Source organism: Protobothrops mucrosquamatus, unplaced genomic scaffold (genome assembly GCF_001527695.2).
Source record: "Protobothrops mucrosquamatus isolate PMUCROS unplaced genomic scaffold, P.Mucros_1.0 scaffold156, whole genome shotgun sequence".
In the NCBI taxonomy this organism is placed as follows: Eukaryota; Metazoa; Chordata; class Lepidosauria; order Squamata; family Viperidae; genus Protobothrops; species Protobothrops mucrosquamatus.
Genome location: NW_015386520.1, coordinates 6,206 through 32,035, shown reverse-complemented (window position 1 = coordinate 32,035; position 25,830 = coordinate 6,206). Strand labels below are relative to the sequence as shown.

At 40.1% G+C, this 25,830-nt stretch overlaps 1 protein-coding gene across 1 annotated transcript; it reads right to left on the bottom strand.

Moving 5' to 3' along the window:
- Window positions 1–1,172: 1,172 nt before the first annotated feature.
- On the bottom strand, window positions 1,173–25,630 carry SEMA4G (semaphorin 4G; the record flags this gene model as incomplete). The annotated part of the gene is made up of 14 exons (XM_015813426.1): window positions 1,173–2,298; window positions 3,004–3,065; window positions 4,330–4,484; window positions 8,636–8,751; window positions 9,594–9,816; window positions 11,065–11,209; window positions 15,267–15,436; window positions 15,620–15,786; window positions 16,089–16,202; window positions 17,032–17,125; window positions 23,155–23,253; window positions 23,376–23,438; window positions 25,020–25,168; window positions 25,499–25,630. Coding segments are annotated over 14 exons (2,537 nt in total), but the record flags the coding sequence as incomplete, so codon positions are not given.
- Between the last annotated feature and the right edge of the window lie 200 nt (window positions 25,631–25,830).

Here is a 25,830-nt window from a genome sequence, read left to right as displayed (position 1 = left end):
ACCCTTTGCTATAGCATTTGTTGGTGTCTATTTCTTTAGTGAAATTTTTATTGCAGTTCTAATTCATTGTCATGTTGAGAGTGAGATAGGTGGTACCTAAATGTGATCAATAAACAAAAATATTTCATCTTTTGTCAGTCTGATATATTTTTTTTTATCATTTTACTGATGACGATTTTGTAAACCACTTTGAGTCTCCATCAAGCAGAGCAACATATTAACCCAAGGAGATAAATAAAATATACTTCAGTGTTCTCATGCTCTATATTAGGCATAAGCAGCTTTGTCTCATAGAGTTTGGCAGATGTCACTCTTTCTCTCATTATACTAAATCCAATTGAGAAAATATTCTGTGTGATAGATTTTAGAAAAGATATGCCTTAATATCAAGATCTAACCATCTATTCTTGCACCCCACTAAATTCAAAATTTACACATTTTTCTATGAAAGAGATCTATTTCAGAGAAGGAATAAAAGAAGCTTTCCACTTTGAAGGAAACAGAAGAAAGTTCATATAGATAAGTAAAAAAGTACTGTAACCCAAATTTATCTGGGTAGCTCTGAGACAAATGATGACAAATGAATTCTGACCTTTTACTCTGTCTTAAAAAGGTGGCATTCAAAACTTGTAAGTTAACCTTTAATGGGCATAAAGTTTGTTTAAATGTACTTTATGGCCACTAGAATTTAAATGCCAGGCTTTGTAGCATAATTCCCCAGTTGCTATTGTCTGGGAGCGCCCTACAGCCCTCTAGATGTAGCTGAATTACAATACTCAGTATTTCTCTTTCCCGGCCTTGTGGGCTAGTCCACTGAGAGAAAGATCAGAGATGACCTATTCATTCACTATGCTGACTCTGGCCAACAACTATGAATATAAACTCTGTGTGCAAAATATAGAACAAAACAATAATGCCTAAAGTTATTCATGGTAAATCACATTTAAGGAGGATTTCTCCATCACCATTCATGATCACAATTCACCTTAAGAACAATTTAAATGCAGTTCTCACATTAAAAAAATTTGTATCAAAGTTTTGCTACCAACTTCTTAAAATCATAGTTAAGCCTTCATTTCTGGCAGGATTCTTGTTAGGAAATTAATGGCACTTTCAGAGATGCCTCATGATGGAAGGAAGTAGGAGACAACCAGACAAACCCAACACATCTCTGTGGCACCTGTTTATTGACCAGCCTTTTATATAAATATAATTCCCATTTAAACAGATTTCTTTGTTTACAGCAATTGAAAAACAAAACAATCAACAGCAGCAACAACAAAAAAGACAATAACAAGATAAAAGAAATGAGTGCGGAGTCTATGGCGACTCCGGAGGGCCGCTCCGGAGGTAGTTGCTGAGTCCTAACACTGGTTCTTTTGGCCTGAGGGAGCGGAATTGTGCAGTGGCAAGAGAGAATAGTTCAGCACATGGACTCTCTTCCCCCCCTTTACACAGAGCTCTCATCCAGTTTTTCTACCAGCTGGGTGTGTTTCCGCTTCTCCAGAATTTTGCTCAGCTCCTCAGTGAAAGAGTTGTACAGCGGTGAAGTACATGGCTCCTCGTTCTGTCGCAGGAGCATGTAGCTGTTGCCATTCATTTTGCGCAGCATGTTGGGTAATGTTGAAATGCCATTGGTGAACTCAGCAGGGAGAGGGGGAGGGGGAGGAGGGAGAGCCAGAGGTGTCACTTTGGGTGACAGTGACAAGGTAGGGGCTTCTCCGGGGATGATCTGAAGGCAGCCATCTGGATAGGTGCTCAGCTCCTCTTCATCCTGCCTTCCTTTGCTCAGGCAATTTGAAGAAACAGTCTGCAGTTCTACACTTGATGGTTGGGGACCCCCCAGTTGATATTTGCCTCTACGACTCTGCAAGGAGCAGATATAGGAAAGCACAACAATGAGCACGAAGCATAATCCACTCAGCACTGTGATGATCATAATGTAGATAAAGTTCATGTTCCCAGCATCATCTCTGGCCAAATGCCAAGACGGGAGAGCTGGAGTGCTGGGATGCTGTGGCCCCAGTTCTTTGGGCAGCACAGTTAGAGCGTAGGTAGCTACCAAGGCCTGCAGACCATTCTCCTCAGCGTAGCACTGGTATTCCCCACTATATTCAAGCTGTGTGTCTGTCACCAACAATCCATCTACGCCTAAGCGGAAGTGTCCTTGCCCATCCTCGGCAAGCACTTTGGTGCCATTCACCCTCCAAGTCGCCCGTGCCAAGTTGGATGTCTGTTCGCAAGGTAAGAGCACATCACCACCACGCTGCACTGTCCGGTTCTTCTGCACAAGCATAGCTGTAAGAGACACAATAACAGACAAGGGCTCTCTCACTACCCAACTTCTGTTATAATAATTCAAGTGTCAGCACACAGTGTCACTTTAATAGTAGGGAAGAGGGGCTTGGGACTCTCAATCTGAAGGAAGTAAGATTCCAAGTGCTCAGGTAAGAATGAAAACTTCAAAACTCTGAAAATACGGTTTAAAAACAAATTAACCAAGTGCTTTGCCTTTTTAGGAAAGAAAAGACAATCTGGGAACAGAATTTGCAGAGATCCAGATATTTAAGCTCAGGTCAGGAATTATCACAACTGCTTCATCCAAGACCTCGTTCCATTGGCTGGGTCGGTCTATGCCCATGAGTCTAAGCAACTTGCTATTTTTATCTTCTATCACATCACTGAACTTGCTTGCAGGATCCAGGAAATTATTTTCGAAAGCAGAAAAAACTCATAAAGCTAAAAACTATATGCAGATTGCCTTAATAATGTAGCTACAATTTGTGCATGGATAAATTGGGCTTTTGTGTTTATTTTATTATTGCACAAATATTTATACTGTTTATATTTGATTATCTATGAATACTAAGTCTGCAAAGGGAGAAGAGAAGGAATTCTTTCTGTCCAAAAGAATTAGGAAGCAGTTGATCTCTTCTGGAGGATTTTTCTTTCAACTACTAGGAAGGAGAGGGGACCAAGGAGGGAACAGACTGACCACCTTACCCTGCACAGAATCATTCCAGCAGCCCATGTTGCCATGCAGCACATCCTGAATCAGCAGAGACCTGGTGAAAATAAGCAGGACTCTGATCAGCTGGGAAACACAGCAGCTAGAAGATATTTAATCTCTGCAATAGTCAGCAAATTTCACATGAAATTTCTTTGGCATGTATGCAGATTCTTTAATACATACTTATATAAATACTCGCTTGCTCAGCACTTCAATATGCACAATAAGAAAACCAATATTTCTTATTTCATCTCAAAGTGTAATATATAATCTATAGAGATCTAAATATTCAGAAAGCACATAATAATAGCATAAAATAACTCTTCAGAGCTTAGACGAAGCTAAGATTTTCTACATGAGATACTGATTCTCAGGAATGCATTATCTGGGGAGACCTAAACTGAACCTAACCTCACAATATTTTTATAAAGAAATAGATAAGAGATATTTATTTAAAGAGGTATATAAATGTTTAATGAGTAGCTGCCTTACATTTTTGATCTTTAATTTTTGCAAATTTTTAATATGCTTTGTATAGTAACAGGAGTACTCTATAGCTGAAATTGGGTTGGTGTGCTCCAGGTTCCACTGATTAAACAATGACACTTATCAGAGCCAGAAGTGTATCTTTTCTATAGCCACACCTGCCCTCTAGAATGAGGTTCTCCTCCCCTCCCCCCCAAAAAAATTCAAACAACTCCAATCCTATTGGTATTTCAAAATGGCTTCAAGACCTGGCCTTTTGCCCAGATCTTTGGAGAAGACAACTAAAGCTCCTTTTTGTTCCCTTCTGGGTTTGTTTTCTTTGCTATCATTGTTCTTTTGTCTTGTGTAGTTTTTGCAGGTTTTTTTATTGTTTGTGTAAACTACTCAGAATCACTGGGAGATGGGCAGCCTATAAATTTAATTAATATACCATCAAACAACAACATCTACCTATCTCAGGTCCTTGGGAAGAACTCGATAGATGGATAAAAATGCCAAATCTGGTCTGAATATCTGACTGACTCTGTGACCAACCATAATAATAAATATGTTTTTACTTTTTTTCAACTATGTCCTTTACTGTTGTTGCTTGGAAATTACAACCGGCTCTCAATACGATAAACCTAATCCAAGTTTTAAGAAACACCAAAGCAAGAGAATTCTACTGGATGCCCTCTTTTGAATGAAATGGACAGAGAAGACCTAATGTGACTCTAGTGATCTAATAAATAGGATGTCTACAGAAGCTGCAGCACATCCTCAAAAAATAACCTGACCTCAGTAATAGGAAGCCTGAACCCACATGTTCTTCTTCACAATCAACATTTTCATACCTGTTCAGAACATCAGCTACTTCTTGGCACCTCTTGCCATCCCAGGCACAATATGGATCTCGAGCCAGGATGCAACTGAAGCAGGTGATATATTGCGAACAAGTGGACAGTGGTAACTGCAAGACGCCACTCTGGGCCCCAACGTATACGTTCCTCTGCAAAAGAAAGATGCTTAGCACCGATTCTGCATACTATTCTTGGTGAATGAGTTTGTCATGTTTTCCCCATCCTACCCTAAGGCAGGGTATGTTATTTTGCCAAATCACAGATGAATAGCAACTTAAGGTGCAGCAACAAAGATGATTAGGGGACTGGAGGCTAAAACATATAAGGAACGGTTGCTGGAATTGGGTATGTCTAGTTTAACGAAGAGAAGGATGACGGGGGACATGATAGCAGTGTTCCAATATCTCAGGGGCTGCCACAAAGAAGAGGGAGTCAAGCTATTCTCCAAGGCGCCTGAAGGCAGGACGAGAAGCAATGGGTGGAAACTGATCAAGGAGAGAAGCAACTTAGAACTAAGGAGAAACTTCCTGACAGATAGAACAATTAACCAATGGAACAACCTGCCTCCAGAAGTGGTGAATGCTCCAACACTGGAAGTTTTTAAGAAGAGACTGGACAGCCATTTGTCTGAAATGGTGTAGGGTTCCTGCCTGGGCAGGGGGTTGGACTTGATGACCTCCAAGGTCCCTTCCAACTTTATTATTATTATTATTATTATTATTATTATTATTATTATTATTATTATTATTATTATTATTATTATTATTATTATTAGACCTGTCTCAAGACATGAAAGAATAGAAATGTTAAGACATGGACAGGACTCTTTAACCACTGAAACCTTCACTGACACTCACTAGGATAACACAAAGAGAGCTTTCTGATGGAGTGTCAAAGCAAGAGCATCCAATGGGGAATTCAGATTTTGGCTTGGCCTATGTACGTGCCGATGCTATGCTACTTGAATAAAGATTCTTTAAGGTAACCAATGCCTCGAAGTTCTTTGAAGAGTTTCATCTGTCGGAACCACGACATGGAGCTTCTGTCATGCAATTACCCAGGCTCATTCACAAAAATGTACAAGAAGTTCAGATAACCCAACTGACTTTTTTCCCCAGTGCTCCAGCCTGTTTTTATTTCTACAAAACCTTTTTAAATGTTTTATTAGTTCAATTAAAGAAGCAGTAGCTGTGTTTTCACCAGCTTGGTTAAGGTAATACTTGTTCAAGTTTTTAATGAGCTAGTTCAATAACCAGATTAAGCATGTGAATGGAATCAACAGATGCTCAACTATTTTTTTTTGTTGATGTACTAGTACTACAATCTGGAAGCACCCTTAATATTCTAACCACATATTCTTCCCATCTAGGGAGATAAAGGAATGGAATTAGATGGCCATTATTAGGTGATGTAAAGAGGAAAAAGTAAAAGAAAATTGAAGTGTGACCCTGTTTCCATAATAAAAAGAGTTCAGTTAGCTACTCACTTAGTCAGATCTTTTTTACTCGAGCTTTTGTAAATAGTGATGCTATTTGAACTAAAAGTATCTATTTGGTGAATACAAAATACCTGCCAAGAAATCAACAGTATTCCATCAGTCCCTGCACCTGAAGAATTTTAGCATTATTTTACTATCTAATTTGTCCTTCCCATCAGCCACGCAGAAGGAATTAGGTATATTTGGGTTGCTGCAATTTATCATTGTCTGAGATATGGTATATTATTATGTGCTGCCAGGCCTTGGCAGTGGCACCATAATGCAGAGGCTTGCTTTTTCAGCCACTCTTTCCTTTTCAACTCATGTCCCTGGAGAACCAGGGAGGCAAAACGGGGCAACTAATTTTATTTTGATATTCCTATGGTTCAGCTGGGTGGAATTAGTTTAGGCAAGGTTTAATTAGTTTGGTGGTCTATTTAAACCCCCCCCCCAGTGGTTAGTTGAATCAGTCAACTGATCCTTCTTTGTTGTTTCCATAACAAACATCCATGAATCTAGTTAAACATGTGGAAGCAAAACCAATGGTTGTGTTCATATTACACATAAGGCACAAACTAGGCAAGCACTTTTTGTCTTAGCATATGATACAAAGTCAGCCTCTATCAATATTGTGTCATGGGAACCCATGCAATATGGGTTAATGAAATAAATCAAGGTTATTCTTGGTTAGGTATGCTATATGAACAAATGATATGAACATTATCTACCAATAGTGGTCATTTACCAATGGTTCTGCTTTTGATCTCTCTAATTTATCCTCTATCCTTCTCTTTCCATCAACAGAATACTTCTCTCTCAGAATAATATTTTGTGTTTCTGCTAAGGAGGATTATGATCCAGAAAAGATAGACTCTTTGTTATCTTGACTGCAACGTCAGGGTTTTCCAGCAGAGGGAAGCAATGAAATAGAATACAATACTGGCATTATCCATGCAGCCATTTATTCCATATTTATTTATTATTCATTCAACATTTATTCAAGAGTATTATTTTCTCAAGCCTATTTCCTAATATGAAGTGGGTCTCCAATAGCAACCTTCATATCAAAACATCTGGGAATAGACACTTTCTCTTTAATGTAAGACAGGCAAAAAAGAAAAAGAAAAAGAAAAACCAACGGTCTCCCTCCTTGCATCCTGCTTACATTTTCCTCCTAGCAAACAAAAGGATTGCTTTTGCTTTTGCTCATATCAAAGTGACATGAGCAACAGACACAGGAGCAGATTCAGTTGAACTTAGAAATATTCTGCCCAAACAAATAGCTGAAGAGCACACCCCAGGTATATCAGACCTTTGCTAAAAAAAAAACCTCCAAATGACCACTAGATGATAGCAAAGATATAGAGAAAATTCCATTCTAGTTTCTAGTTTCCACTGGATTTTTGCAGGTCAGCTATGTTATGCTTACAAGACTAATAACTTAAGTTTTAAAATAGCCTATCCAATATCCTCCAGCTGCGTTGTACGCCAACTCTTCATACCCATGCTGAATGAATGTAAGAGTAATCCAGTTCACGGACAGAGAACCAGTTTCTCACATAGGCCATAAATCAATTGTAGCATTTAGAGCAGGGGTGGGGAACCATGGCCCTTTTATGACTTGTAGACTTTAACTCCCAGAATTCCTGAGTCAGCCTCACCCCTGATCTAGAGTTTAGAATAAACTTGGGATAAAGCTGAAACAGAGTCCGTGCTTTTTTGCCTGATAGGAACAGAGAAATTCAACAGGAGAAATGCTAATGTGTTGACTTCCTAACTAATGCTCCTATGTTGATTTCTTTTCCAACAGTTATTAAAGCATCTAATGAAAAATGTCAAATTAAAAAAACAACAGCCAGGCTTGAAAGCTCTAGGGGACATTTGGGACCTTGGAAAGACACTATGCAAAGTGGGAAGCAAATATCCTCACAAAGGAACTAGAATAGTTAAGCTCCAAACAGTTGTCAAAGGACAGCCACATGATTAGTCCTTGAACAAGTGGTAGTTACTACACTGGGTGGATTAAATAGCTAACAGAAAAGACAAAAACAGCTCAAAGCATTTATTTTTTTTACCTAGCAGTGGCATCACCACTAATAAAACCTTCATCCACACCATGTTTCCACTACTGTAGTTGTATTTTTATTCCTTTATTTCTTTTATTTTATGATAAGGCAAGGCTCGGGGAAAAGCCTAACTTTGTTTCAAGCTATACATTATGTTTTAATGCTAGTGGCAGACAGAAAATATATCTGGATGCTGGATGATTCATTTTTATTTCTCAGTTGTATAATGATAACAACAGAATGGCTTTTTTCTGCCTCAATTACACAAGAGAAATAAAGGAAGTTCAAGGTTACCATGAATGGACTACTGCTGGAAGGAATTCAGTTAAGAGGCTGAAAATAAACTGTAACAAAGTCTAAAATATTCATCGTTTTAAAAATTCAGTACATTTTGCTCTCGGGTCTAATTAGTGAGCCTTGGAATTCATTTAATAATGAAAAGTAAGCTTAAATCGTTTTAAAAAATAAATTAAAAGAGAAATAAAGCAAGTTAGAAAATCATTCTTAAAAATGAAATGGTAAAATATCTCTATCAGTTATTTTATCTTCCAACCTGTTGTGGACATGGAGACCAACTAAAGAGAAACTAGGCAAAAAATGGTAATACATTCAGATTGTCTTGGTTTGAGTCTTAAATTTGGATACAACTATTCAAATTAGTTTGTTATTTTTGTAATGCATGACTTTTCACTGGGACAAGTGTAATTTAAAGTGCTGTATTTAACAGTATTGGGGGAAGGTCCACAACTGCTTATACCTGTTGCTTGGAAATAACGATGCTCTCTACAGGCTGGGGGTTCTTGAAGGCCTGCATCTCCTCTGTGATATGGACCGTGGAGCCAATGACGACAGCCTTGTGAATCCATCCGTTACCTATTCAGAGATAGTTAATTATTTAAAGGAGCAACAAGAAGAATTAACTTTACAATCTCATTATTAAGAAGACCCTGTTGTAGGACATGGTTGCATCCTGCTCCTGATTAGGAAATGAGATATCTATCCAATTCCATATTGAAATGGAGCAAATGTACACTTTAACAATGTAGATCTAGTCTGTTCCTAAATCTGTATCATCAGAATACCTTGGCACTGAAATTCTAAGAATTGAAGACTTCTGAAGGAAATCAGATTCAAGTGGTCATTTATACCGTAGCAACCACTACAAATCAAAGATTGGCCTGGCCCTCCCATTCTGACTACTGAGAATTGTATTTCTGAATTAAGAGCATTCTAAATACTACCCCGAACTGTGGGTCCATGATGTCACCCTTTCTAGAACAAAATTCCCATTCCTCTTTATGGATTAAATTTGTGTCTCTTCTTAATCAAGAACTATTGAGTTTAAGATATAGGGAAATGTTCACAAAACAGACAGCTTATCTGAGCAGGGGAAGTTGAAAACAAAGAAGGTTGAATTCTTTGTTTGCAGGGAAGGGATGGATGTGCCCCCCCGGAAGCAATGCAAAGGGAAGTATAAGGAAAAATACAGCACGTATATCAATCAAAACTGCATGATACTGAAATAGCTTAGTTTTAGGGAAGCCAAATTCTGTTTTATAAAGAAATAGAGCTTTGGAAAACTTATAAGAAAAAAGCAAATTATGATTAGTCTTCCTTGCATATAGTTAAGAAAGGAGCTAACAATTAAAAGTTTCTTGAGTTGTTAGAGTGCACACAAACATACATACATGCACGATGAATTTAACTGCAATTACCTGTTCCCAAAAAGAGGACATCATACATGTGCCCATCCAGGGCTTGGACTCGGTCTACTGCAACTTGGGTGTAGACCACATTTTTCTTTATTAGCAGAGGCACTCTATCTGTAGGTTTCACCTCGTCATACATCAGTGGATGAAGCTTGATAAAATCCAGCACACCATTGGGTAGATCCTGGGAGGAGTTGTAGCCTTTTTTGCGAGCACGATTGGTAATGCACTGCAGAGAGGAAACTGTTATAATTGGCCTCACCAGATCCAAAGCCTAACGTTCCTTTCTTTAACTTGGCTCCTTCCAGATATGTTTTACTCCAGTTCCCATCATTATGAATTAGAAATGTTGGGAGCATAATCCAAAACAACTGGAGGAATTAAGCTTTCAAAGGGTTACACAAAGAACTAAACTACTAAAGCAGGGCTTTTCAACCAGTGGTACGGGTACCACCTGTGGTACATTGGCACCTGGCAGGTGGTACGCGACCGTCCTAGAAAAGTGGTAGCGGGGGAGGGGAATGAGCTGAACCGGTGGCAGCACCGCACAAGCCTGAGCAAGAGATGGCTGGAGCTGCAGGGCAGTCAGGGCTCAGCGGAAGTGTCAGAATCAGTGCTTCTTCGGGGCTGTCAGGGCTCGTTGGAAGCGCCAGGATCAGCGCCAGGCTCCAGCTGGAGCTCGGCGCTGATCCTGGTGCTTCTGCTGAGCCCAGAAGAAGCGCCAATCCACTGGAATGTTGCAGCATCTCCAGGGTCTTGTGATTTACATTCAGATGCTTGGCAACTGATTCATATTTATGATGGTCACAGTGTCCCAGGGTCATGTGAAATGACCAAAACTTGCTGCAACCACCCAGCAGACGGGGGGAATAAAAACCAAACACCCCCACCCCACCCCCACTGCCAATCCTCAACAGAAATGCTCACAACAATGAAAACCTCGGACAGGAGGAAGAGCGCCACCGGGTGAGCAGGCAGGTGTCTTGCTTGGCTGTGGCTTGGGGGGGGCACTTTTTTCAGTGCTATTGTAACTTCGAACAGTCACTAAGCGAACTGTTGTAAGTCGAGGACTACCTGTACTTTATCACTTTTTCCCTTTTTTTTGGTCATCAAGTTTTTGACACCTTGGTAGGAGACTCGTGGTACTTGGATATTGCCATATCCTAAAAGTGGTACAATGGGTGAAAAGGTTGAAAAGCCCTGAAGTAAAGCATTCAAATTAAAGCCTTCTGAAGGACTTGCACACCTTAAACCTGCAGCAAAGGTTTAGATGTATTCCCATATAATTTCCTCATATACTCAACCTACCCCTTTTGATCATTTACCAACAGTAAAAAAAAAAAGCATAACTCCTCGTAAAATATCCCAGAGAGTTCCTATGTTTATTTCACCCCAGATCGTTGGATCTCTTATGACAAGGGAACACATGTAACTCCTGTATAAAGATGAAGATAAGATACAGATGAATATAACTCACTGATCCTGGCCGTGGCTCTGGTACATCCCCAGTGTATTGGGACCACTTGCGGGAGGAGTCTTGGTATTCCATGAATTTCCCTTCAAAAGCTTCCCGTACTTCTGAGATGTTGTATCGGCAAACAGCAGAAACCTGTATGCTCCTCCTGAAAAATATAGGAAAATGGTGGGAAGGTCTAAATTTCATGGATCTAACCATCAGTCACAAGGTAGGTAAATTTAATTTCTGTGAAGGATTACATTCCCTTAGGACTGACATGCAACCTTTTTGCAGTCAAACAATTGGTTTTCTTCATTTTTATATTTGTTTGACTTCCAAGAAATTGTCACCAGCATTACAGCAAGTTACAAAGAGGTTTTGAGGCAACTTCTGTGGCAGAGGATGTCAGTAATCTGAAAAGTTATCAATAGCACCAAACACAATCAGGCAACTGCCAGGGTCTTAAAATACCAACAAGATTTTGTTACTTACACTATTGATGCCACTAAATTTCCCATAGTGTTTTGATATAAGTTGCCTTTTCATAATAGACCAAATCATGGCGTACTTAACAATATTTAATAAACCAATAGACTTTCATACAACATGATGAACTAAATAATTAATGGTTTACAAACCACAGAACATCTTTAATCTATCATTAATTATTGCTTTGATCAAACCCAGCTACAGTGTTGCTATGGGTTATAAGACATTAAAATAGCCAAACTGCTATTTTAACATCTTATAATTCATAGCAATATTGTCAGATTCTTTATGCTGTGTCCCATCATTGTTGCTAAACTGCCAGGAAACACTTCATCACAGGGTCTCTGAGGCTTGCCATTGATCTTGGTATGCTACCTTGATCTTATGAATGTCTAGTTTTAGAACATAGATTATACACCATGTTTTTAGGTGTACCATTCTTTGGAGCTGGATCAGTCTCTTTCACTTAGCTAGTCTTTTCACTTAATAACTGAATCTGATGACTTCTTGTCATAATCTAGGACATTATAAAGAATCTGAAGTTTCAACATTCCTTATCATGCTCTGAACAACAAAGCCACAATTTCTTTATATTCATGTTCATGTTTGCTGCCACTTCTTGGGTCAAAAGAAGTGGCAGTGAATCTACTAGCCCATGGTTTGAATACAGTCTATTAGTCTTCCCTAAGGCCTAAGATAAGGGAACAGGAAAGAAGCAGTAGCAGAGGATGATGAAAACTTGGAATCTTAACATAGAAGTATCAGGCTAAGGACTCATTTCACTCAGCTATCTGTATCATACTGTAACTAGTTTCATTCGAGAAACTCATAAATATGAACAAGAGTGTGATAACCATTTTTTCACTCTTGCTCTCTAGAGTTGGAATTCTGCTTGCACCTGAAATTATGGAACTAGCAAGCAGTCACTAAGATTAATTGCCACTGGTAGTCCCTCAAAATTGTCTAGTCTTCTTTAAAAAAATTCTAAATTCTTTGGGCCATCCTGTTATCTAACAGTAAATTTGCAATTCAACTACACTGATCCATGGGGTGGGGGGGAAACAACTGAAGGTCTACAAGAGTGATATGATTTATTTTTGAAGATAAAAGGAAATCTTATAAATTTGAAAGGATTACACCAAATACATCTTGTACATTCCAAATGCTTCTTTGAAATCAATGGCATGGGCCATTTATCTATATAAATAAAAATGTAAATGTTCGTTTGTTCAAAATCTTAAATCTCTGAAAGTTTTTCACCGATTGCGTTGAAATTTTGAAACAACGTTGCATTCGAATACGCGTGTGTTTTTATATACCTACTATTATATAGATGTCACACCTGTGACAGGGAGAGAGAGAGAGAGAGAGAGAGAGAGAGAGAGAGAGAGAGAGAGAGAGAGACAAGAAAGAAAGCGATGTTTAAAAGAAATCAGGCGGTGGTCTCGCCACCCTGTGTCTCAATTTTAGCAGAATATGTGCAGGGGGGACAAGCATTGTGAAATTAAACATATTAGAAACGTGCGCTTTCTCTTTTCTTTCTTTTCCATTTAACCAGACTGAGCCACAGCAACGCGTGGCCGGGTACAGCTAGTTAATAAATATATTTGATATGCAGTCCCTTCACAATGGGGATGTAGCTTCCTGGGTGGCATTTGCTATAAATGCAGACTTCAAAGCTGACAAATATTACAAAAGCACAAAGGTGCTAATTATCTCAGGAGAACTTGTAAAAATTCACAGTATCATTAAGAGAAACATGCAAAAAACTGGCCTGGGCTTAGTTCAAACATACCGAAGAAAAAGAAACATGCAGCTGTGGTTGTAGTTGCAGGCCATATGGTAAACTGCAGTCCTTGTCCCTAGTTATACCAAAGTGATCTTGTCAAAATATTGGTGTGATTCTCCTTCCTATCACTACCACCTTCTGCATATGCAGTAGTATTAATCTATACCACAGCTAGCCACCCAGAAGTCTTTCTTTCATAAAATGTCCACAGTAATTCTGGCTAGTTTTTGTACCAATTACAAACCAAAACATTTATAAGAACAGATGACAGTACTGGTAATCACAACCAAGAAGTCTTTTGTGTTCCATTTATCCACCACAGCTGTTCGTGGAATGAGGACTGAGTATAGTTAAAGAATCTGCCTGTCTTGGCCAATATAAAATGCCGAGGGTGACCAGTGCTAGAAGAAGAAGGATCCTGCTGCGACAGTATTTAAGAAAAAAAGGTTCAAGAAGTATCTGAAGGCAAGAGGAGTTACCTCAAGAGCTCCTAAAAAGATTAGGAATTCAATTGCCAATTTTTTCCCTAACAACTTCAGATTATTTTCTTAGTGGTTTAACGAGTTTGTAGAATAGTAGAACATATACAGCACACACTATCTAGAATTCTTTAAAAAATGGGTTGAATATCTGTTAGCTTGGAACTTAGACTGAACTAATTTATACCAGTTTGTGTAAACATTTCCTAGAACAGTGGTGGCGAACCTATGGCATGCGTGCCAGAGGTGGCACTCAGAGCCCTCTCTGTGGGCATGCACACTGCAGCCACTAGCAGCTCATGCAGGTCCATTAGGCTGCCGCCGCCCGGAGCAGCAGCCCCGCCCAGCACAAAGTAGGCAAAATGGCCAGCTAGCAAGCTCGAGTAGAGATCTTAGAGTATCGAGGTGGCCATGCCTACCTGGCCACACCCACCCAGTCTGCTGTGACCACCCTGGCCACGCCCATCCAGTGGGCCACACACCCTGCCCTCCCTGAGGGAACCACAATGCTGATGCGGCCCTGGCACTTTGCAATAAATAAGTGGGTTTTGGGTTGCGGTTTGGGCACTCAGTCTCTAAAAGGTTCACCATCACTGTCCTAGAACATTCAGGCAAATATGATCTATTTCTCTTGCTTGAGGACTTCACTACATTAATTGCTATACAGTAAAGAATGCAAGTTCTCCAGCAAAACAGGTAGATTAAAACTGCATCCAATACTCAGGGCCCATTGCATTTCCTGTCTAGTTTCTGTCCTGTTCCCTAAGCATTGCTAAGCATTCTGCTTGCCTTTTGGTAAAGCTGATGGATTACAAGATAAATGATAAAGTGTCATTTTTGACACATTCCAACATCTTTTTCCTGTACAATTATCTCAGAGGTAAGCAATATAGCACATGTGAGCACCACTGGGCCTTCACATACCTCTTTTGGTGTCTAACAGCTTTCCTCTTCCACTGACTTTAAAACAGAATGTTTTAATTTAAAATGAATATGTCAAAAACTGACACAGTGCAAAGCATATTTTTTCCAGCATTGCCTTTGTGTCTCATAAAAGTACACTGGATGTCTGAAGGCAACTTTTCAGATTAACAACATTTATTAAAAGGCATAAGCTTCTGTGAACAACTGATCCTTTCAACAGATATATGGAATGGCTGTAGTGGTGTAGGGTTAAAATTGAAATGAGACTGAGGAAAAAGAAAGAAGGAAGGAATCAAGGAGAATATGCAGATATGCAGAGAGATTATATATAAGACAGATTACAAGATGTTTATCAATTAACAACTGTAACAACAGTTTCAGGAGATTCTCTTCAGATAAAATGCCAGGAACCATAACAATAGGTTCATTGTTCTGCACATCCCACGTTCTCAAAATTCCAAATTTTCTCCAACCTTATAAACTGTCTGGGCCCAAAATTAACAAATTAACAAAATTCAACAGTATAAAAATGCTTGGCTCACCATTGGGCTGATAAGATGAATGTTGCATAGAAGACAGTGCTTGTCCAGTTACCACCATCCAGACTGGCAACATCTTTCAGTACTTCATAGTAAGGTATATAGCAGACCAGCCTTGCTTTCATAAAGGATGTCCATTTTCTCTGGAGAATCTTCTTGCCACCCAGATCATTCTGGAACAGAAGAAGAGAGCCAGGTTAAACAAACCCTTTCCTCAGCTTCATCTTTTTGACCAAATTAATGGGGATGACCAGAGGTGTCCATAGCCTCTATTTCATTTGCATAGTAGCCTGAACCAACCCTCCAAATGCTTTCATTAGTGCAAGTGTATATTCACAACAGACCATTTATTTTACCTTACACACTCGAGCTATTCGAGCTACTCTGGGCACCTGGGTCTTCTCAAATATGGATGTGCTCTCCTCTCCGGCACGTTCAGTGAAGAAATAGTAGATTTTGTCATCATCTCCCAAAGAGCTCCTTATGCTCTCCCTGACCAACACAGAAGCCACAAACTCTGCATCTGCAAGAGAAGGAGAAAGGTTAGCATGGTCTTTCAAAGAAAAGTGTCTAAGGCTGCTGCTGCTTACACAGGGCAGCTCAACAATTATGAGCCATGAGTCTTTCAAGGAAGTGAAGCAGGGGCTGTCTGTTCATACCTTGAATTTTCCAGAAGACAGCTCAAGTGGCTGGCTGTCATTTTCTGGAGAATGGAAGTAGGCTATGATTCAGAGATACAAAGGCTAACCCACGTAATTGCAAGATTGCTTTTACTATCTAGGAGGGTGAGGAATGAAAGACCTGAGCTATGGCTGTAGGACCTACCATTCAGCCAATGCAAGGGGGATTCCTCAGTCCTCAGAACCCGCTGGTGCCGGTTGCGTCGGATGTCTGGTAGGCTGCGGAATTCATAGCGTGTTGCTGTATATAAACTGCCATCTGGGAAACAAATGCAGCAAAAGCAATAAGAGCATGCTGATCCCAATAGATTTGTTCATTATATGATCAACCTTTTTTTTTTTTTTAATAAACTCTTCTCTACGTCTTCCAGATCTGTTAGAACTACTGGGGTATGCCAAGGACATGACAGTTTTAATATGGTTAGACGCAGAAGGATTTTTCAAGAAATAACCCAAGCTTTACTCACCCATGGCATTTCTATAATAAACAAGCAAGAAAATATATTTATATGCCCACCTCCAAGCAAGTCTGGTTGTTTACAAATTATTGAAAACATTTAAAAACAGAGGAAGGAAAACCAACCCTCTCTCCGCCAAGAATAAAGTTAGCACAAATGACAAAACTGGGAACAAATTTAAAAAAGAAGCTTCAATCACCCTCACAAGAATGGAGGTGTTTATATAACTCCCTGCCTGAGGTGGGCACTGCATGGACAGCTGGGTTTTGTTTTCTGATATCAGAAGAGACTGCAGCTGCTCCATCACTGGAGGTTTTCAAGAAGAGACTGGACATTCATTTGTCCAGAAAGGCATAGGGTCTCCTGCTTGAGCAGGGGGCTGGACTAGAAGACCTCCAAGGTTCCTTCCAACGTTATTATTCTATGTTTATGGTTTGCATCAAGAATAAGAAAACTAAGTGCAAAGGACATACACTAGACTCTGAGGCAACAATCACCGGTGATGCCTTCCTTTGACGCTACACGCAAACATTCTACACACATTTCAGAGAGGAATTTCTCACTCTGCCCAGTCTGAATTCAAGTAAAGTTGCAGCATGAGAAAGGGTTGGTGAGAATGGAACTACATACCCACAATGAGGCCTGTATAGCCATGAGCAGGATCATAAGGGCATTTTTCTTTCCCTTCCTCAAAATGAGACGGTAACACGAATTTGTTGGTATCCTGCAGAAGATGAATAGAAAACACAAACCATTCTTAAGACACAGAACTCTGCCTTGAAGTTTGTGGAATTTTACTATCCCACTGAGGAAGGAAATATGGCACTTCATGTTCTGGGAGCAAGAGAGAAGACAGGAAGGGATTCTTTCTAATCACTTGTATGCTCACTGCAAGATGCCTTTTGGGACAAGGACTCCCATTCTTCCACATACTCACTGTCCTTTTACGATACCCGTACTTCCAGTTAATCAGAATCAATATGGCTAGCTCATTATCCTTCTGTTAGGCTACAAAGATCAGCATTTCCCAGAACTGAGATTACTTCTCTCTCTGCAGGACATGTGCGTTTGGTGGCAGTTTGGTTAGTGCATATAATTGTAACAGTAAACTGTGGTTTAGCACAGAACTGCAGTACCTGGCCTGCATGTGCTCTTCCCCCCCCAAATGTTTGGGTACAACTTCACCCAAGTGAATGACCTTCAACAATTTGGATTCTGGCAGTATATCAATGTGAGAAATTAATAAATAATAAATTTTGTTTCAAATATTTATTTATTTGATTTTATCCTACCTTTATTACTTTATAAGTAATTCAATGTGGCAAACTACACATAAGACTCCTTCTTCCTCCTATTTTCCCCACAACAACAACCTTTTAGGCTAAGAGAGGGTGACTGGTCCAAAGTCACCCAGCCAGTTAATGTGACACAAGAGAAAAAATGTGTTATATATTATCAGAATATAATCCTATTGATTATATTTCATTTTGATTAAATGTTAATTAAAAGAAAGCTTACTTTAGATCTGGTTCTACCTTTTGGAGTATGTCCCTGTCCCCCGAGCTCACAAAAGATGCCACACAAAGGTTCTTGGCTCTGAAATGGTTGCACGATTTTGATTTACCATAATAGGTGAATCCAGTGTAATTTCTACTGGTCAATAAATATGTTTTTCTGCTTTCACAAGAGGCAGATACTTTAGCTCCCAGTTTTTCCACACATTGTTTTTAGTTTTTTCCAGAAGGCAGGTAACTTTGGAAATTGAATCTCCAATGGGAAGATATTCTAGGGGGCCAATCTCCAACGCTCCCAAAGTTTGGTCTGACTCTAGTGGGGAGACACAGTCCTATGTAGCCAACCTGTGAAGAGCTTTACTGGTTAAAACAGCATTTTAAATTGCAACCAGAAAAAATAAAGAGCTGGTCCAAAATTTGCAAAGTAAGTTTAATATGTACTTTGTGGCAAGTACCCATGATTTTTTGTACCAAGCAAGGATTCGGGATTTTTTTTAACGGCAGTCCCATCTTGCAGTAATCAGGGGGTAAGTCTCCTGTTCTAAGACTGCAACTGGTCTCCATCCACTTATCCAGCAGGAACCATGAACCCAGGAGAAGCCTCAAGTTATGGACCTGCTCCTTTATTCCTCTCTTCTGCCCAAACCCAGTATCAAAATTGTTTTTAAAAGTAATGGCAGTTGAAAATCAACCACAAAAATATAATTGGAAATTGGATGATTTCCTGTTTTCTACTCCAGGGGTTTAGAATCATCCTGCTGATTTTGAGCAAAAGCACTAAAGCCCTCCCTATGAACCAGATGGTTGGCCTCAGTTAGCATTAAGCATTAACTAATTAGCATTAGCTACTTGGCCTGAGGAGCTGCACTCAGTGTATGTGGATTGAACGTGACCTAGCTCTGATACATAGCACCAAATGCCTATACCAGACTCTCAATATATCCAAATCATATGTTGTGGCAGATTTACTACTTTGTCTCGACCTACTGACTTAACATACTTTATACCAAACTACTGAATGACATTCGTTTATCATGACTGATAACAGCATGGAATAATCAACCACCATTTAAAAATAAAACACTGTAAAGCAAAAAACAAAAACAAAAACGCAGTCCAAAGACCCAGGTCACATACGCTGCTCTCATCTCCTCTTCAAAATTGTGTGTGTGTGAGGGGGGGAGGAGGGAGGAAAATAATGAAATATGGAAGGGGGGGTAGAATCATACTACTTATACTTAATTTACATTTCTGTCCTGGCCATTTCTTAATACTTTCCTGCCATTTTGAGGGATTATGCCTTTCAACTGCAACTTGGAAACAAGCTCGGGCCTCAGGCAGATGGAGGCCGGAGGGGAGCGAGAGCCACGGCTGCTCGTCTGCGCTCTTCTGCCGCAGATGCCGCAGCTCCACTTGCCTGGCAGGGTGGGGGCACACTCGCGCACGGGGACGCACGTGGGGCTGCTGCCTTACTTTCTGTGCCGGGCTGGGCTGGACTGGGCGCGGAGCCTCCACGCCGCTTCTTCCCCCGCGGACATCTGGAGCGTTCATCTCACCTACCGCTCATCCCGGGGCAGCCAGGTGATATATGCAGGAGCCAGGCAGCTGCGGCCCCCAATTCCCTCTGGCCTCCATCTGCCCAAGGCCTGAGCTTGGCACGCCTAGCTGGCTGGCAACAGGCTGGAGAGCGCCAGATGGTGGCAGCTGCCCTGGGACCAGCGGTAAGTGGGGTGGGCTCTCCCGATGTCCACAGGGGAAGAAGTGGCAAGGAGGCTCTGCGCTCAGCCAGTCCAGCCCAGCCCACCTTGGATGCATGACCGCATAGCGATTTTGTGGCCCCCCCAGTGGCCCGATCCAGGCTCCGGAGGCCTTTTCCAAAGGCCTCCGGAGCCTTGCGTGGCGATTTTGGAAAAGGCCTCCAGAGCCCGGATCAGCCGTGGGGGGGGGGCGCAAAATTGCTCTGCCTATAGATCCGGGCGGCAGAGGCCTTTTCCAGGCCTCCAAGCCCAGATCGGGCTACTGGCGGTCCGCAAAATCGCTCTGCAGGCATACGTGGACTCGCGCTGGCAGCTTCCATTCAAAAAAAGCCCTGCCTCCACCATCCAGCCCGGATCCGCCTAGCTCTTGCAGCTGCTCCCTGATTCCCAGTGCAGAGAGAAAGAGCGAAAGCGCTGGTGCACATGGAGAGGGGGAAGGGATCAGCCCGGCCCTGCCTCCCTCTGGGGCGATGGTGCGCGTGCCCATAGGGACAGCTCTGCGTGCCACCTGTGGCACGCGTGCCATAGGTTCGCCACCACGGGACTAGATCATCACTCATCCTTGTATTATACTTTAAAACAGACTGTATAGATCAATATGAAAACAAAAGATCCAAAAGGATAAAATTCATCTCAGTTTTAAGGGATTATAATTTTTCTTTTTGTGAGACCTACCGAGATCAATTTGACAGTATCTATTAAATCTGCTTCTCATACTGGTAGTTAAAAATAGAGGCAGTGGGAGTATAACAAAGCTTTATTAATTCTTATCAGTAACCTTTTTTGTTATTTGAGATTTGTCTAAGCCTGACCCTATCTCTTTGGGATCTCACAAAACTTTGGATTTAAAAATGCATTCAATTTATTTTCTACATTTGAGAAGTCAAGACCCATTCGTTTTTAATTTCATAATAAACCAATCTGTTGTATTGTTTTTAATGACATTTTAATGAAATTCAGTACATTCTTGGAATCCTTTGTCTGCAGTATTATAGATATTTTGAATCCATATCCTGAATACAGAGATCTGTATCAACAATATAGACTTCAATATAGAAGTGTGTAGTGGGGTGCCCCAGGGCTCTGTTTTGGGCCCAGTGCTCTTCAACATCTTCATCAACGATTTGGACGAGGGGATAGATGGGGAACTCATCAAATTTGCAGACGACACCAAGCTGGCAGGAATAGCCAACAATCCAGAAGACAGGCTTAAGATACAGAAGGATCTGGACAGACTTGAACACTGGGCGCTATCTAACAAAATGAAATTCAATGGTGAAAAAAATACCACTTTACAATGCCTTGGTAAGACCACACTTGGAATACTGCATCCAGTTTTGGTCACCGCAATGTAAAAAAGATGTTGAGACTTTAGAAAGTGTACAAAGAAGAACAACAAAGATGATTAGGGGACTGGAGGCTAAAGCATATAAGGAACGGCTGCTGGAATTGGATATGTCTAGTTTAATGAAGAGAAGGACGAGGGGGGACATGATAGCAGTGTTCCAATATCTTAGGGCAGTGGTTCTCAACCTTTTTAATGCCGCGACCCCCAACCGGTCGTAAGTCGAGGACTAAACCGGTCGTAAGTCGAGGACTAAACCGGTCGTAAGTCGAGGACTACCCAACCGGTCATAAGTCGAGGACTTTCCCTGCCCGGGAGCGCCGCGCATGCGTGGTTCCGCCCCCTGCGCCGGCCGAGGCGTAGCTGGCAAGCGGCAGAGACGGAGCAGGCCAACCACCAGCTGGCCCAGCTCAAGGGAGGTAAGGCACCCGCTGGAAAAGGGGAAAAAAAATGGCGGACAGCCTTGCTTGGCGACCCCCGTGAAATGGTCGATCGACCCCAAATGGGGTCACGACACATAGGTTGAGAACCGCTGTCTTAGGGGCTGCCACAAAGAAGAGGGAGTCAAGCTATTTTCCAAAGCGCCTGAAGGCAGGACAAGAAGCAATGGGTGGAAACTAATCAAGAAGCAACCTAGAACTAAGGAGAAACTTCCTGACAGTTAGAACAATTAACCAGTGGAACAACCTGCCTCCAGAAGCGGTGAATGCTCCAGCACTGGAAGTTTTAAGAAGAGACTGGACAGCCATTTGTCCGAAATGGTATAGGGTTTCCTGCCTGAGCAGGGGGTTGGACTAGATGACCTCCAAGGTCCCTTCCAACTTTACTACTACTACTACTACTACTACTACTACTACTACTACTACTACTATATTATTATTATTACATTAAAGCTAAATAAGCATTATATCTGAGGTTAAATAATCCTTAAAAAGCAAATGTTGATATTTTTTCCTTCAAATGATGGAATGTGAAATTATATACAATCAACCAATAGTAGAAATGTTCCAACAATAGAAACAAGAAATCCTATCACTAGTGACATCTTATTACATGACCTACTTCACTTGGTACAGTAGTTAGAGAGAAAATATAGAGTATTTTCCCAACTATAGCCAATTGTAGTTTGAATGTAGAGAAAGTACCATTTATCTGCAACAGATGTACCAGCTTGAAGAACAATGGATCCAACATAAACAAGAAGCAGCTGAACAGGCCTTCAGCCCCACTTTGCTCTCCATTGCATAAAAGAGCTATTGAACCATTATTTTTACCAACAAAACCTCCTTTATTTGAGTACTAACAAGGATATATCTAAAATTACAGATGTTGATCCCTGTTGTTCCTCGAAAAATCCAAGAATATATATGATACAATTAATAACACTGTGAGATAGGTTAGGCTGGAATATTATGATATGTCCAAGGTAAGCTTCAGGGAGATCTGAACCAAAGTCTCCCAGATCCCACGTCGGTATTTTTTTCTGGACTCCAAATAATAGGATGCATTCCAATATTAATGAAATGAATGCAAACATGAATTTACAGAGACTTAATAAAGGCATACTTATACTTTAATTTCCCTATTCTTTAGGGAAAACAAATAGTCTTCACCATCTTGGTGACTTTCATGGACAACTGGATGAGAATTATTGTAATTATAATTTAACATATAGAAAGGTTGAATTTGACAAAAGTCGATTTTATACAAACAAAATTAAAAGAATGCTCTTCAAAATATTAGTCTAAGGTTAACTGGTTCCTGAAAATCAATAAAAAACAGTGTGGGATAAATTGGCAAGTTCTGCCTTCACTATGGCAAGCCACAAACATAGATTCTCACCCTCCAGATCTTTTCATTCCTTGGCAGGAATTAGCAATAGAAGAGCCAGGACTGCAGACTGAATTATTAACCCGATACCCCTAACAGAATGTACCCACAACCAGTTCTGTATCAAAAAGCTGTTGAACAGAATAATGACTGGGAATATCAGAAACCACTTAATAATAATTCCTTCAAACTCGTTGGAGTTAATTGTTTAATTATGATTTAGTGACTATCACCCTCACCTCACCGCCGATAAGTAAAATGAAAGCCCAGAGCAGTGGTGAAAACACTCACCCCCACTTTTACTTACGATGTAAGCACAGAGTGGGTGGAAGGCATATGTGCCACAGGCATACAGATGGGTTGAATTTAACCTCTGCAAAAGCTTGACGTGATTGTAACACTCTGTCTGCAAAGAGAAAGCAAGAACATAATTTTCATAATATTTCTCGCATGTTTTCTCATTCATTAAAGGTTCGAACAAACTAGTAGCATAACACACCGAGAAAGAGACAAAGGCAATGCACTCACCTTGTTGTTTTTGCCTTTTTTCAAGCATTCTGCTTGCTTCTCAGGAGATGCTTCCCAATTTAACTGCAAAGTAACACAAAATGAGTTCATTATTCTTTCAGCCAACCCAGCACAGGAAACAAGGGTTAATCATGACATTAAAAACAAATTCCATGAAGCTCACAAAACCCGTTTAGAGTTCATATTTGGTCTTGTTCAAAGTAAGTGGATTTAACTAAATATAAAACAGGAGAGTACTAGAGAGTTTTGTAGCCCATTTATTTTTAAAGGTCCTTGACTGAAATGAGGGTTTCAGCTTTTGCTACATAAAGGGAACAGCCAAGTGAAGGAATGGAAAAAATAGCTTCTTTTTATTATTAGAGGGAGTGCCTTCAGGAGCTACTTTCTCATACTGAATAAAAGAGAGCAGGAAGGTAAGTATAAGGGCCCCAAATAAGAGTACAAATATATTATTTCTAGACCTGCAATTTTGACCTTGACCTGGTTATACATCATGCTAAGCCACAATGTACAGGCTGGCTTTCTAAGCGATTGCACTGTTTACAATGCTTTGCCCTGAAATTCATGATGTACTTCAACCATATCATTTGAGTGGTTCTTGACAGCCTTCTGAACATAAATGTTTCATTCTTGCCTTCCTTTTTTTCCTGTATTTTAAACTGTCCATAAAACTTTTTATGCTGTTTCAATCTATATTTGTAATATATATTTTGCCTGCTCTAGACTGCTCGAAATTTCCAATAACAGTTAAATAGCATAAAAATAAAATAAAACATATTCAGTAAAGAACCCAGCTCTTCCCCTTCCTTGGTGAATAATAAGATAAATGAAATCTCAAGTTCATGTGTGTTGCAGAATCCAGATTAACCCCCCCCCAATTTCTATTTCCTTGTGAAGACAGCCTTTGTGTGACAATATTCTGACATAATAGAGGCAATGTGTACAGAACATTGCACCTTAGTTATCTTTTTATTGCCATGTTACTATGCCTAAAATGTATATGTGTGTATATATATATATATATATATATAATGTGTGTGTGTGTATGTATATGTATGTGTGTGTGTGTGTGTGTGTGTGTGTACATTTAGATATATATAAAAAAATGGACAAGAAACAGTTAAAAAAAGATAATAAGCACAATAATATATAATCTCCTTCCTGAAATGATACATACTAAAATATCAACCAATGCAATTCTACATAAAATAATAAAAAATAAATAATCTATTCTAAAAAGGCCAGGGGGAAAAATTCTCTGCATCAGTTTTCCACACATATCTTTCTCCTATAACCTAAATTTAGAGAGAAAGGAGGGGGATTTGTTCCTAGTTAAAGCAGAAACTGAATTGCACAGGTTTGATTGGCCAACTCTCAATCAGTCATGGATACCTCCCTAATCAAAGCAGATTTCAAATTTAAATTGAAAGAAAAAATATTTCAGGCAATAAAAAATGGAAGAAACTGTAAAAAATAAAGTACTCAACCCTTCTGAAGTATAAACTGTGATATGTATGCATTGCTCTTGAGGCTATCTGAAGAACACACACACACGCGCACACACACACACACACACACACACACACAAAATGTGCATTTACCAAGGGAAAGACAGCAGGCATGGCAAATGGATAAGATACTTACTTTCTGATAGGAGCCATCAGAGATGTCCCTGGAACTTAAGGAGAAGATTGCCCCCCTGGCTCCCACATACAGAATTCCCTTCTCTTCTTCCAGTAAGAGGGTGGTATAATTCTGGACACTGTTGTTAAAACGCCTTGGATATTTCAAAGCTAAGGAGAAAAAGAAAGAACTTTTATAAACAAGAACACAGAGACATTTGACACCTTAAAACGTTACTAATATCCTGGGTATTATATTGCTGGACTGAAGTAAACCAATGAGGCATGAATTTCTATGGAGCAAGCATATTAATTCTTACATTGCTATTCAAAATATGCATAACATCCTTCAAACAGATTTTTAGATATAATGTTAACAAATCTAGATTAGTTGCCAGTTTACTTCACGTGTGATTCAAGGTGCTGGTTATGACCTTACCTAAAGCTCAACATGGCATAGAGCTGGTAATTTGAGGGAGCGCTTATCTCCATAGGATCTACCTGTCAGATTCAAGTTGGTGCACCATGCGTCTAACTCTATACAATAAAAAATATCATTATCAGGATCCAGAAAGCAGAATTTTTCTGTGTTCTGGACAGCAACAATGACCTGATAATTTGCCTTATGCAATTCTGAACAATTATTTTAAGCATTGTATAAAGCTACAAGACATCACAAGCAATTACTGATTTTTAAGTACAGGTACTATTGGAGTCATTCCTCCAAATAAGTTTTTCCAAGAACCTCAGATCATTCAGCAAGTATTCAACATCTTAACACAACAAATCTCATCTCACATAGACACTCATCAGACTCAAGAATTATTGCTCAC